The 14,249-nt window shown below is 45.0% G+C and overlaps 1 protein-coding gene across 3 annotated transcripts in view; it reads left to right on the top strand.

The window, feature by feature from the left end:
* AP2B1 (adaptor related protein complex 2 subunit beta 1) overlaps positions 1-14,249 on the top strand; it is an 81,304-nt gene that overhangs the window by 30,313 nt on the left and 36,742 nt on the right. For all 3 annotated transcript variants that reach the window (XM_050908809.1, XM_050908807.1, XM_050908808.1), the window contains exons 10-14: positions 2,860-2,975; positions 4,100-4,265; positions 4,785-4,883; positions 7,890-8,149; positions 12,586-12,778. In XM_050908809.1, coding sequence (XP_050764766.1) covers positions 2,860-2,975; positions 4,100-4,265; positions 4,785-4,883; positions 7,890-8,149; positions 12,586-12,778 — 834 coding nt within the window. The remainder of the gene's footprint in view (positions 1-2,859; positions 2,976-4,099; positions 4,266-4,784; positions 4,884-7,889; positions 8,150-12,585; positions 12,779-14,249) is intronic.

The following is a 14,249-nucleotide window of genomic DNA, read 5'->3' as shown; positions in this document are numbered from 1 at the left end:
GAACCTTAGCTCTCCCTTCAAGGATCCTACCTTTTGTCTAATTGTCTCTCGCAGAAGAGTAAGACAGTAAATAAATTTGTCTGCTGTGACATGCGCCGTAGAGCAAGTGTGGCATTACCTTTGCTGTGCAGCAGTGCATGGTGCTGACAGCAGAGGTAGCGCTTGTTTTGGAAATGTGAGCAATACCCATGCTGAATAGTAAGGCTGATGGATTTTGCCCAGGCTTAAGCAGTCATACTGGTTTGGGGGATGTCAGAACAACATCATTTTGCATGGATAGACTAGCTGGGCTCGGAGTTAGCTTGAGTATGCCTACAGCTAAACCGTGTGGTGTAGCTAGACTTGACAGCAGGCGGTGAAGGTATCTGGCTTGTGCATCAGTTTGCTCCATTGACAGCACTAGATGAAGCAGTCAGCTGATGCTTTGATTGTAAGGAAACAAAGCACCACTCCTATGGGGAAAGGAAATGAAGTGGATGCCGTAAGAACAGTGATTCCTGTGGAGCAAAGGAGAAGCAGAAGGAGCCATATTAGAGGGGGATTTGTCTTGGTTCCAGGAGATTCTGCCAGCAGCCCGGTTCTTAGAAATCATTGAGGCTTATGGCTGTGAGCGTGGTATGTGCTACTTCAATAATCTTACGGGCTTTCATTTGGTTTCTACAGAAAAATAAAGCAATTTTGATGTTGGTTGGTTGTCCTTCCTCACTCCAACTTGAGAGCTGTTCTGGTTGAGGCACTCTTTCATCAGTTTGCAGAGTAGTGCAGTCCCCAGGGATGTCCACTTTCAAATAGGAATGTGTTTACAAGGGATGGGGTGAGCTGAGATGTATTTTGTTACAGGGAAATTTTGTTAGAGGGACTGCTCTACTGTGCATGTGCCCACATGACTGCTCACTTTCCAAGGGACTCTTGGGCTAAAAATCGATACTGCATATTTCAAAGTGGATGTTGTGCTCTTCCCAGAAAAATCACGCTTTGAAGTGTCTAAAGAAAAGAAGAATAAACCTTAATTTGCTTTGCCTTGAATTCTGCAGCTCTTAAAGCTTTCTAGTTGTAGGCTCTGACAGGGCTGGACTGCTTGTTGCAAATGGTGACTGATGCTGTAGGTTCTGTAGAGTTGGCTTAGGACAGATTTACCCCAAGTGCCCCTTAAGGCCACTTGTTAAAACATCTAGTGAAAGTTGTTGAGAAACTGGTAAGAGGTGAAATTGCAAGCTCTGAAGCATCTATCTTGCAAGGACTTTGAATGTGGTTCCCACTGTGAGCAACGTCAGTCAGTGTGGAGCCAGGTCCATGGTCAGTCTCCATGAAATGGAAGAGTCTTCCAGGTCACAGGCCTCAAGTCTCTTCTTGAGCAGGAGAAGAGATCAGAGTAGGACATTGTCAGACTGCCATTTCGCTCCCTCCGTGGTGGCATAGTACCTGTAAAGCCGTGCTAAGGAGGGAGAGGCATCATAAAAAAATATGATACCAAGCATATAAAATTATATGATACCTCTCCTTACTCTGATACCAATTGTATTGGATTTTTTTCTGTTTGGTGTGAATTTCAGGGGAGAGTTTTATGACCTTTAGTGCCAGTTTGCAAAGACAGAGCAAATGCTAGTTTATAGTGTCTCCTCTCTTGGCTGATCCCCGTGCCAGCATTGCCACTGTTTGTGCTTGTAGGCTGTGTTTGTAAGATACCACAGCTAGAGTCAAGAGGGCAAGAAATCACCAAGAGGTTTTAGTCTCTGCTTGTCCCAAATTCAGCTCTACAAGTCTTGAGATTTGTCCTTGAGATTTTTGCCCATTCTCAAAAAACTGATTCCTGTGACTTCAATGCCATTTCATTCCTCCTCCTCCTGCCCAGCCTTCAAGTGCTCTGAAAGTGAAGGGGACTATTAGCTCACTTGAATTGAAAAATCCACCTATGTTGCTATTGTTTGTGCCCTACAATGTTTGTCTCGATCCTCGATGCTTTATGAATGTTCTGATGGTGACTGCCTAGGCAGTGTTGTGAGCAGTCTGCTTCTCACATTAGTCACCAGCTGTGTAATGAGGCTTCATATGTGCTCTGCTAATAGCCAAATCGCTGTCCTTATTTGAGACTCTCTGGTGCTGGAGTTGGTTGCTCCTGTGATGTCCTGCCTCACTGTGCTATTTGGGAACAGACCTCCCTGAATTATTTGCCTCTAACTCCAGTGCTGGTTTCTGGAGCGTGCCAGTGTCCAGTCCTTGTCATCTTACAGTGCCTGTGGCTGGGAATTTTGAACTAATTAATGTGAAAGCTGCATTAGCAACAGCTGGATTTCTATTTATAGCTGTATCTTCACATGTTGCTAGTGACCTCACCCCAAAAATGCTGAACCTCTTGCTGGTGTGAGCTGCTTTTTGCTGCTGTTCTTGCAGCGTGATTGACAGCATGGTTTTCTCCTGCCTTCTAGCTTCCCCAGATACCTTCCAGTAGCCCCTGTCAAAACTCTCCCAGCTCTGATTGCCACAGCTTGGGCAAGTCCAAAAGAGCTCATTCAGTGGCCTGTTTCAACTGCTAGCCAGCAAGAGGGTGATATAAGTAGTAATGTAGGCAATGTTCTTAAGGTCTCTTGTGTGGTGATCCAGCTACGTACTGGTATGGTTGCTTCAACTGTTACTTTTTGCAGGAGCTGGAGTCACCTGGTATCTCCACTGTAATTACACAAGCACTCATCAACCTGTAGGTTTTTTCTGGACACACGTATTGAGTTGGTAGCTGTCGTTCTTTTGTTTTCCCCTCTGGACCTTTTCTCATATGCATGCCTTGTTCCTCAGTGTGTGCTGTGGGCTGGGAAGGAGTGTTTCTTCAGCTTGTTTTAATGGTATTGTTCTGTTCTTCTCTAGCAATCTGCGGAGCGCTGTGTGAGCACACTGCTAGACCTCATCCAGACCAAGGTCAACTATGTGGTCCAGGAGGCCATTGTTGTCATCAGAGACATCTTCCGCAAGTACCCCAACAAGTACGTGAAAGTAGTAAAGGTTTTTGGAAGCCCTTGTCTGCTAGCATCAGAATGGGGCGATGTAAAACTCACTCAGCATAGCTTACGAGGGCTCTGAAGCAAAGGTGGCCATTTTTCTGAAAGGCAGTGTTCATTCTGATTCTAGCTCCTAGTATGGTAGGATTCAGATGTTGGCTCTAGATGAGGTATGAGCCTGACACATTATTAGTTGGAACTGAAAGCTTTTCCTTCCCCACTGCTCCATACTGATGCTGAGTATAAGCCTTAATCAAAAGCTAGTAAAGCTCTTACAGAGAATGCCAGAAGGAAAATTTGACCAAGTTTACAGCATCAGGCTTCTGGTTTTGCTCATCTGCTCTAGAAGGCTTATATACAAGGCCATAAAAGTTCATGGCTCTCATGGTCCGAGATCCCAGTCAGATTGTGCTGAGCAAAAGGCCGCTGGCTTTCTCCATTGAGTGTTCTCTCTGGCTTGGGCAGTACTTGGCTTCTTTTAAGCTGTTTCTGCAATAAGGTTTTGTCTCTTCAGCCACAGAACAGCAGCAATGTCTTTCAGCAGAGACTTCACGATCACCTGAAAAGTAATATGGGACATCTGCAGGCCTCTCTGGCAATTTCTGCTATCAGTTACAAGATAGATTGCCTGCTTATGGCAGGGGTACCCCTGCATGGGAATAGGGGAAGCTAAATAATTAGTGTGGGGTATTGTCTGTTTAACAGCAAAGCCTTTGGGGAAGTGTAATATCCAGTTTAGAGTTACCAGTCTGAAGAAGCCAGTGAGGCTGCAGGATCTGATACAGACTCATGGTTTGAAATGTTGGATCAGATGTTCCCTTTAGCAAAACAGAGGGAGGCAGCTTTGTCTTGAATTCCCCATCTGGGTGGTCTTGCTGATTAACGAAACAGCAAAGCTCTTGAGGGCCCTGTGAGATCTTAGTGCTCAGCTTGGAAAAGGAAAAAGCCTATGAATATCTTCTGTAATTGAGTGAAAATGCTCCTTTTTGCATAGAAATACAAGACACTGTAATTCAGTGCAGGATTCTCTGCAGAATTATGTGGGCAGAGATGGAGTAACACAAGTTGAATTCACCCCAGTAATCCACGTGTACTCTGACAACAATCAGGTATGAAAGCATCATTGCCACTCTGTGCGAGAACCTAGATTCCCTGGATGAACCAGATGCCAGAGCTGCCATGATCTGGATAGTGGGCGAATATGCAGAAAGAATTGACAATGCAGATGAGCTGTTGGAGAGTTTTTTGGAGGGCTTCCATGATGAAAGTACTCAGGTAAAATTGTGTTGTGCATCTTATCTGTAGCGTTTCATGCACCGTATGTATGGGACGGATGGTAAATATTATTGCAGTGGTCAGAAAATACATTCCAATGAAAACTTCAATATTTGGCTAAAATAAAACTCTTGGGAGTCTGTAGACTTGCTCTGTTGTCTGTATCTCCCAAACTTCTCTTCTTGGAAGGATAAGACAGAACAGGAGGGGTTTCTAGATGTTGCATACTTGTTGGGGAATAGCCCTACTAGGGACCAGAACATAGAGAAGAATAGTGATGAGATGCATAAAAGTATGACGTAAATCTCAGTGTGCTGATCAGGGACTTGTCTGCGAAAGTGTTTTGCAACAGGCGAGAGTCTGAGTCTCACTGTAATGGGTTTCACTGGCAAAGAATAATGTAATGCTGTTGCAAAGCATAGGACTTGAGTTTCGTATCAGTAAAGGATGTTGAGACTTGGGAGACATTGCTAAAGCGTTGATGAATTTTCTAATCTCTACTGTGTCCCTTTCTCTTAGGTGCAGCTCACCCTACTGACTGCTATAGTGAAGCTGTTCTTAAAAAAGCCTTCTGAGACACAGGAGTTGGTTCAGCAGGTCCTCAGCCTGGCCACGCAGGTAAGCCAAGATATCCAGGGAACCAGAGCCCTCCAGACAGTGTGGTGGCCTGCTGTGTGGTGTCTCCCATCTGCCAGGCTGATCAGCGTTGCAGTAGATAGGATTCAGGCGTGTTCCCCTCTCTCCCATAGACACTCCATTTAAGAGCTGCTCTGTGCCTGTTACCATGCCATCTGGCATCTGCTCTCTCGTTCTTAGCTCTTGCTTCATCCGAATTCCTTCCCCGTTCCCCCACCAAATGAAAAGTTAGGGACAGGGTAGAGTTATGAAGAAACCAAAATGCTTTCTCCTTGAAGGTGGCTTGCAGTTAAAACATCTGGAGGTATGACAGAGGGAAAGGGCCTGGCAAAGACTTTGTTCTATGAACAGCAAAGCTTAAGCAGTGCCATGAAAAAGAAAGAACTGAGGTTTGGGGTTTTTTTCCTTTGTACTTGGATGCTGTCAACCAATGTGGCAGCTTTGCTGGAGGCTGTAACAGTGGGTTAAGATCCCAGATTCATTATGCATGAGGTGCTGAGTTATGAGCTCAGATCACTGCAGGTGGGGCTGGGCTTGAGCTGGCAGACAGAAGTGCTGTATTCTAGAGGACAGAAGTGGAGATGTCCTGGTGGCAGGAGTGGGTAAGACCTCAGCCAACCCTCCTACACTCCTTGTCTGTAATGACTGGGGTAAATGTGTGATGGCATGGTCCAAAAAGAGCAGCTCCTCTCTAGACCTGCTGTGTCAAGTGATGAAAATAGTCTCCCAGCTGTTCTGAATGGGCTGAGATTTGTTTCTGAGCAGAAAACCTGGAGTCAATCATCAGCTGGCCTTTTTGGTCCTCTTTGCTGTAAGAAGTCATGGCTGTGGACTTATTAGTACTTAACACTTTTATTCATCCCTTTGGAGGTGTTGCATTGGTCAGTGGCAAGAAATCTGTGGCCTGCTTTTCTTGCTTCAAAACCTGCTCTTAGGCAGGCTCTCAGCTCCCCTCTTTAGAGAGGCGTGGGCCAAGGGCATGCTATATCATTTGTCTAAGCCAACAGAAGAAAGGTACTAAGTGTTAAAACCCACTATATTGAGTCACAAAACACTTAATGGCACCCTAGGAATATAATTGGAGTCTGTTTTCTCTGTTTGTCACAAATGTTGATTCAGTCTGGCTTCTTGTATTTTATATGAAGAATAAGTCAATGTAGGATAACTGGCTGTAAAACACTAAAAAGCCTTATGCTTCAAGGTCTGATTTCTAGGTAGAGATAATGTTTTTCACTTGAGTGGGAGAGTAATTACACATGTGTTTCTTTCCCTAGCTTAGGTATTGTTGCACTTTGAGTGTCTCTGAGGGTATGTCTGCACAGCAAACTGCAGGTGTGATTGTAGCAGGAGCCAGCTTAATCCAGCCAATACTGGTAAAAATAGCAATGAAGCGGCTGGGGATGGGAGGGACCCAGATGTGTAGCAGTGATCGAGGTCCCTGGCAAGGCCATAACCTAATGGATGGCACAGAGCCTCTACGTCTCCATTGCTGTTGTCTGTCTGGCATGGGTGGGTAGCTAAGCTAGCATGGGTTTGTTGGTATGCACCACAGGCGTGCATGCAGACCCTGGAGAGCGGAGAATTGGGAGAAATGTGGAAAGGGAAGTTCTGAGCCTCTTGTTCCAGTAGATTTACTAAAGTTTCAAGTCTGTTTATTTGGCTGTGGGAAGAAACAGTCAGTCTTGAATCTGTATGTGCCTGCAAGTAGATACGGAGCATGTGGTCTTTCATGTCTGCCCTTGCAGAAGCCCTGCCTGATCTTGAACTGCCTGCCATAGGCAGGATGCGGAGAGTCTTGTAGGAATTGTTAAGGGCGAAGGGTGTAAAGAGTCCGCGACTCCACCGTTAAACTGAAAAACAGCACTGTAGAGAAATCTGTCAGTTGACCCAGACATTCTATCCAGGTCCTTACGAGCAAAATGAGCTTAGCATGCTCAGTCTCATTACAAATAGAGGTTTTGCTGTGTGCCTGAGAATGTCTTGAGGCAGATGGCAGAGAGGCAGGTTATAGCAGGTCAGCAGCAGCGTGAAAGAGATCACAGAAGAGGAAGAGAAATGCCAAGGAAGAAGGCTAATGAGGTGTATGATATGTTGCCAGAGTTCTACGGGAAAACCTCAGAAACATTTACCCTGTTGTTCTGCTGATGTGGGGATTAGAAATCCCAGCTCTTGTTTCCATGAACAGTTCAAACATGTTGCACTACAACATAAAACCACACCACCTCCCTCTCCCTAGAACATTAGCTGCAAACTATCACCACTCACTTTGCTGCTCTGGGCAGAGCTGTTCGGAAAGGAGAGAAATAATTAGCACTTCATGCAGAGGCAGAAGTATCTGCAGTAAAACAAGGGTATTATTGACAGCTGGAGAACTGATGAAGTATCCTAACTGTGTATCATTAGCATCTTTCCATACTTCATTAGATAACTAAAAGGCAGGATAAATAAGATCTCTTTTGCTATGAAGAATACGGCTTATTAAGATCCATCCTGTAGCTCTGCAGCATCTTTTTGTCCAGCAGTGCCCTTGGGTAAGTCATACATTTCCAGGAATCTTGGATCATTCTGTTACCATATGCAGTATTGCATGTCTATCTTAGTATGTGACAGAGTCATTTCGACTCATGTTCTTTTCTCCTGTCTACACCCCTTTAGAGTTCTCCTAATACTTACTGTTATGTCAGGTGGCAGGAGAGTTTGGAAAGCAGTTGATAGCTCTGTGGGTTGGGGCAAGTGTAGGATGTAAATCCTGGGCTTTTTGATCCCTGACCAGCTGAGCAGGAAACTAGGCATTAGTACTTTGGTTCTCATTTTTAGTTTTAGGATGTTCATCACAACAAGCAGTTTGTAACATCATTCTGAAAATAGTGACTGTCGCTACTGGATGGTTGGGGTTTTTTAATCCAGCAGAATCACTGCTAGAAAAATTAAGTCATTACAGGCGTTAGTCTGCTTTAAACCTGTGACTGATGTATTGCTTTGTCTCAGGATTCTGACAACCCAGACCTGCGGGATCGTGGCTACATCTACTGGCGCCTTCTTTCCACGGATCCAGTGACTGCCAAAGAAGTGGTCCTCTCAGAAAAGCCACTTATTTCTGAAGAGACCGATCTGATTGAACCAACTCTGCTAGATGAGTTGATCTGCCATATTGGGTCTCTGGCTTCTGTGTACCACAAACCACCCAACGCTTTTGTGGAGGGGAGCCATGGGATCCACCGCAAACACTTGCCAATTCACCATGGAAGGTAAGCTGAGGTGACTGTGGTGATAACGGGCAGGATTGGTTGTTTCTTTCTAGCAAACAGTCCAAAAGATGCAAAGATTTTTTTTTAATAACGCTCTAGTGGGTTGTTTTATTGATTGTGTAGGGGCTTGCAGGTCATTCAAGGGACATTTCACTGTAGAATTTAATCCTGGGTATTTAGTTTCTGAGTTCCTGGGTCAGAAGACAGAGGAAATATCAAAGTTCTTGTGTGAGGAGAAGCTATGATGTTTTTTGAGAAGACACTGGCTATAAGCCCTCTTGACATGAGAGTTTGAATAAAAAAGCAGAAGCTTTCGATAACTGGTGCAAGGGCGTACTTCCAGGACGACGACTGTGGTAAAAACAAGCATCTTTCAGAAGGATACACTTCTTTGATTTTGTAAGAGCTTTTGCTTCAGCAACAGTGCAGCTTTACAAGCCTCACTTGTGTAGAATAATACCAGTTTCCTGGAACAGGCAAGTACAGGGATCCTTTGCTGTTGGAATATGAAATGGAGAAGGACTGGTAAAACTACCTTTCTCACTTGGTGCCTATAAAGCAAGGGGAGTGTAAAAGCCATCTAAGCCCCATCGCTGAAAACTGTTTGAGCTTAAAAGATGGCTAGACTGATATGGTTCTGTCTAACCTTTGGGGGTGGGGGGAGAATGCTTTGGCTTATTGTCTGGAGCTTTAATGCTTCCCCGTGCTCACAGTCCTGCAAGTGGGTTAGATCTGCAAGAGCAGGCAGTACAGTAGTCCTGGGCTGCGGAGGTGTTGCTGTTGAGCCTGTTCCCATGGTTCCTCATTCAGGTAAGCAGTGCTATTTGCACTAATGGTATTAATTACAAATGTAAGTGTGCTTTACAGCAGGAGGCAGAGTATCCAGGCTTACCTCTTAATAATATTCCCAAAGTGACATTTGGAGTGCTATTTTTTGCTGTTGCACTGATAAATCAGTGTGCGATGCTGCTCGGTTTCTATTTTCTGACACCACTTCTCTGCTATTCTTAGCAACTAAAGCTATTTCTGTAGTGACTAGCTTTGAGAAGCCGAGTTGTTTTCTCCCTGCCTATGAAATCAAGTCTGGCTGCATTGACCCAGGACCAGCAAGCACAAGTCTACCAGTCAGAGAAGAAAAGCAGTGGCCGCTTTCCGCAGCTACCTCTCCTAGTCAAAGATTTGCCTCAATAGCAAAATGAGCTGTGGTGGGGGTGGCTTTGGTCTTCGGTGTTACCAGCCTTCCTGTACACTGTTGTTTCAGGTCACTACAGAAGCTAATGTTTTAGGGAGTTCTAGTCAGCTCAAGGAATTCAGCGTTTGCAAGGAGTGGTCTTTTTACTAGCTTCTTGCGTATACTGTGTACGTGGCTTGACTCTCATAGCTCGTGCTCAGACAGTCTGCTGACCTCAAATCTTTTCTGACTATAGCAGTGTTATGCATTGCCCTGGTAGTGTTTACTCTAAATTACCCGTTACTTCAACGTAAAACCTTCAGGCCTCAATCGGCAGTGGCAAGCTGAGGAAGCTAGAGCTGGGGGAAGGTCTGAAGGGTGCTCAGCAGAGCATGCTGCATACTGATGCAGTGCTCTAGCCCATTTGGTAAATTAAAAAAATGAGTGGTGTTACTTAGTGGCACACCAGGCTTCTCCGATGTGAGCTCACCTCATAAAGACGCCCTGTTATTGTGGTTTTCTGCTTTACTGTTAGCAAAAGGACAGTAAAACCTTACAAGCTGATGCCAAGGCCTCCTTGTACCATGTCACAGCATACCAAATTGCCACTTTCAGCCATAAGAATTAGTGAGCAGCTCCGTAGGAGCATGGTTGTGGGGAGCCTGAATTTGTGCATCCAGTATGATTTTACTGATTACTAAGAAACTGGTTTGCTTCTTTCTGGTGCTGAATGTGCATGAAAAGATACATGAAAATCTGTCAGTTTAAGGCAAGCTAAGGGTGTCCAGTGAAAGATAACCTCACCTTGCTATTTGGAGTTATCTTCATTACTTCTGCACTCTAGTAGTGACCATTCTGGTGGCTGACCCATCCACTAGAGACTGAGGTTTTCCTTCAGATTGCATGGTGAGATAGAGGTGGAAGCATGGAAGTGTGGAGATGTCCACAATGACTGTGGCTTAAAAGTCAAGCATTGCCTTGAGTAGATGGGCAGAAGTAGCTAGATGAGTGATGCTTTCCTGGGTATAAACCTAGGAGGAGTTGGTTATGGTTGGCAGAATACGCTACATTGCATTTTGATTCATTTCATTTTCATTCAAAGCAGTGTAGGACAGGTTGCTTTCAGCTCTCAGCTGATGGGAAGACCAATTGAACAGCTCACAGATGGTGAGATGTTCCTGCCTCTTCAATGAGCCCAAGTGTCATAGAGTTGCAGATGAATCCTAAAGGTGGGGGAGAAATCTCCTGATTGCTTGGCAGTGTTTCCTTGTGTGGTGGCTCCCACCACCTCTGCTCAGCTATAATGCAGCTGGGAAATTTGGGGAGATGTTTACAGGGCTCCTGGGGAGAGGAGGAGTGTGGTTAGACTTGGGCAGGAGTCCCCATTCCCACACCCGTGGCTGCGGGAAGTTTTTGATTCTGGTTCAGGCTGTGCATCCCTTGTGACACCCAACATCTGGGAACCGCTGGAGGCTGAACTCATAGGGGGGCCAAATCTCCAACTCACGTGGGCAAACCTAGCTGCTAGCCACTGCCCAAGTCTATAAGGGAGAAAGCTTATATCAAGTCTCTTTGCCCTTTATAACCCACATATTCTTTATTCATCATTTTTTTTCTTCAAAGAAAATGCAAAGTTGCTTATACAAATCTCTTTAAAGAGGCCCATTCTGTACAGGAAATGGAAGGCTTAGTGTTTTGTTTTTTAATACAAACTGGCTTAGCTTTGGCCTTTCCTGATTTCTTGTTGGGCTTTGGGGCAACTGCAGTTACACAAGACCTTGAAGGATTGCTTTATCTCCATCAGAAGAAGGATGAGTAAGCGTTGAAGAGGTGTAGTGTTAAAGGGATTATATACTGGGAAAGAACCAAGCGTGTGCACTACCAGTTTGTAATGTGCCTCTGCTCATACATGCTGTTCTTCCCCGTTCTCAGGTTGGGGGTGGATCATGGTAACCACTTGCTCGTCAAAAATGTTTTAGTTAGCTGTTTAGCATACTTGGAAGTCTCCCTGCTGAAGGCAGAAGCAGAAAGGACAACTAATATTAGTACTATTAGGGGTCTAAAGCTTTTAATGCAAAGAAGCTTTCAAGCCTTTCTGTCGCTGCCTGGTAACTAATTCATTCTGCAGTCCTTATGCTACATCTTTTCCTCTTGGCACTGGAGATGGGAGCAGCTTATACTCTGTTGCTAAAGCTTTCCCCTCAGTAACTGAATAAGGATAAAGAAAAGAATCGTGGCTACTCAAAATCAGGAGCTGCAATCCTTACAAAAGAGCCCCAGTGTTGAACACCTTGTCAGGACGCTAATTCCCATGGCATTTGTGTGCAATTACCTGGTGGCTGCATCTGCAGTAATATGAGCTAGAAATAATTTTGTCACTTACTGCTGGCAACAGGATACAAAATAGATTTTAAGTTATCTAAAATATTAGCATCTCTGGATTTAAAGAATAAATACATTGTAATGAGATCTCCAGCAGCTACAGTCAGTCTTTTTTTTTTTTTTTTCCCCTCTCCTTGTTGTAAAATTCAGTAGCAAGTGAATATAAAAGGTAGCCAGACTGCATATGATGAGAAATTTTGGAAGCTGTACAATGAGCATTTCTAGACTAGTAATTAGCATGCCTGCTAACTCAGAGAAAAGGAAATTATTGATGGGAGGGAGGAATCAATTTTAGATTGAGGTCTTTAATTAGAAGAGAGTTGTGGAGCTTGGTGCTGGTCAGTAGAAGGTGGTTAATCCAGATCTGTGGGGAGTGGTTGAGTTTGCACTGGTTAGAGTGAGGGCTCAAGGGTTTTAACAGTGTTAGGTCTCTGAGGAAGTCTGGATTTTTTTTTTTCCCCCATGTTTGCATGTAGTTCTTCAGGCCCAGTGGGCTGAAAATCATCTCTATAGGTTTCTTCTGAGCTGGGAAATAATTACTTTCAGTGCTGTAGTCCATGTAGTACTCCTGGCTCGCTGTTTTGGAGGAATCTGTGATTCTCAAGGTGGGCAGATTTCACACCTTGAAGATTCCTTTTCTGAACTGAAAATCATGCACAATGCATGGAAAGTCTTTGTGCTCAAAGCATGTGTTGAAGAACCACTTGCCGTAACACACTGCCTTGTACATGGCAGTAGTCAGATCAGCTGCGAGGATAAGCTTTTAACTGGCTTCTGCTCATGAGCCACCTTTTGCTGTGTTTCCTCATGCTGGGAATCTGAAGCTGGAGACTGAAGGTGACTAATGTTTCTCTCTTCTGCTTCTTGTTCCTCCCACCTATAGCACTGATGCAGGCGATAGCCCCGTGGGCACAACGGCCACTACAAACCTGGAGCAGCCACAGGTCATTCCATCGCAGGGCGACCTTCTGGGTGACCTTCTCAACCTGGACCTGGGACCCCCAGTGAACGTTCCCCAAGTGTCCTCCATGCAGATGGGTGCTGTGGACCTCCTAGGAGGAGGGCTGGACAGCTTGGTAAGCGGCGCGAAATAATTGGAGCTGTGCTTATCTCTCAAAAGCCTTGATCATTTGTGCTTGTGATGCTTGATCACTGAGCTCCCAGTGCTGTCCTAAAACTCCAAGAGGATTTAACCAGTGCTGTTGTACCAACTTTCAGCAGGTTTTTTCTGCTGTAAAACAAATGTTGCTGCATGCTGTAGAATCCCATGGTCAGTGGATACGTTTGTTCCATGATTTTTCTGTCTGTAGAAGAAAACCAAAAAGTTGTTTTAAGGATGTAAGGTGTCCCACTGCTTTGTAATTGATTCAGGCTCTGTTTCAAGAAGGCGTTTGTTTCACCCAGTTCCCAACCGTACTGAATTTCAGTGCAAAACTCTCAGGGCTGCAGGCCGTAGCCCTGTGTCTTCCTATTTGTATATTCTCCAGAGTATGTCATGGTTTAGTATCGGTGACATTTTAATTGCAGTTAGGTCAAGAGGGAAGCAGTCTGCGTAGTACTCCCCATGCCGCAGCTGCTCACGAGGAGGTATTCTAGTAGTAACAGGGTCAGGCTCCCGAGTATGAGTAATCACACACTGCTTCTGCTCTGGGGTGTGAGCTGGGCATGAGCTGCAATGAGAGAATCACTTAGCAAGGAGACCGCGGCAGTGGAGAGGAGCTCGGTGCTGTGGTCTTACGCTGGTGGCAGCCAGGCATTGAGAAGTGGTGAATGTAATCATCAGCCTGGGAGTTGTTCCCATGAGGTGGAGCACAGCTCACAGATCCCTAACACCCTGGTGACTTGGCTACAGGGGTAAGAAGCAGTCTAGGTATATTTGCACCATGTAACTTGAGTAAGACTTACCCCAGTGAACATAGTCGGGTGTCTTTCAGACCTACAGTGGATTTGTCTTGCTTTGGTTTGAGGTTTGGCTTGTAGTGAGCTGGGTTGGGTTGTCTGTGTGCCTGCTTTAGGTGTGCTTTCAGTTCTGAGTCAAGCTCTGAATAATAGAGGTAGGAGGCAACTGGATGAACCCCAATGCAACGAATCCGTATTTGTCGAAGGTGGTTTTTTTTAAGCTGCCACAATCTTATTAAAGCAGACATTAAATACATTTCCAACTCCAGCGCTTCATGAGCTAATGAACTGGAAACAACCTAACCCTTAATGGCATTGGCGTTCATGGAGGTCAGATGTGCTTTAGCCTCTGTGCCATCTAAACAGCAGTTTGCAGGGAGACTGCTTTTACGCTGGGGAGACAGGGGATTAGGGAAATGGTTTAAGCTGGAGTTGCTGGGAAAGCAGACAGTGAGCCCAGAGCAGTGACCTTTGCAGCCTTTGCGCTGCACTGCAAGACGTGCCACTAAGAAACAGGGTTTTTTAATTGTGTTAAGGCATTGCAGAAAATGGTGCTGTCTGTGGCAGCTCAAAATGGTTAGGAGTTAAATTCCTCTGTCTGTACTGTCTTCCAGGCCACTTATAGTAACCCTTTGTTTCTCATTAGTG

Source organism: Gymnogyps californianus, chromosome 20 (assembly GCF_018139145.2).
Source record: "Gymnogyps californianus isolate 813 chromosome 20, ASM1813914v2, whole genome shotgun sequence".
Taxonomy (NCBI): Eukaryota; Metazoa; Chordata; class Aves; order Accipitriformes; family Cathartidae; genus Gymnogyps; species Gymnogyps californianus.
This window is presented reverse-complemented; position numbering and strand designations above follow the sequence as displayed.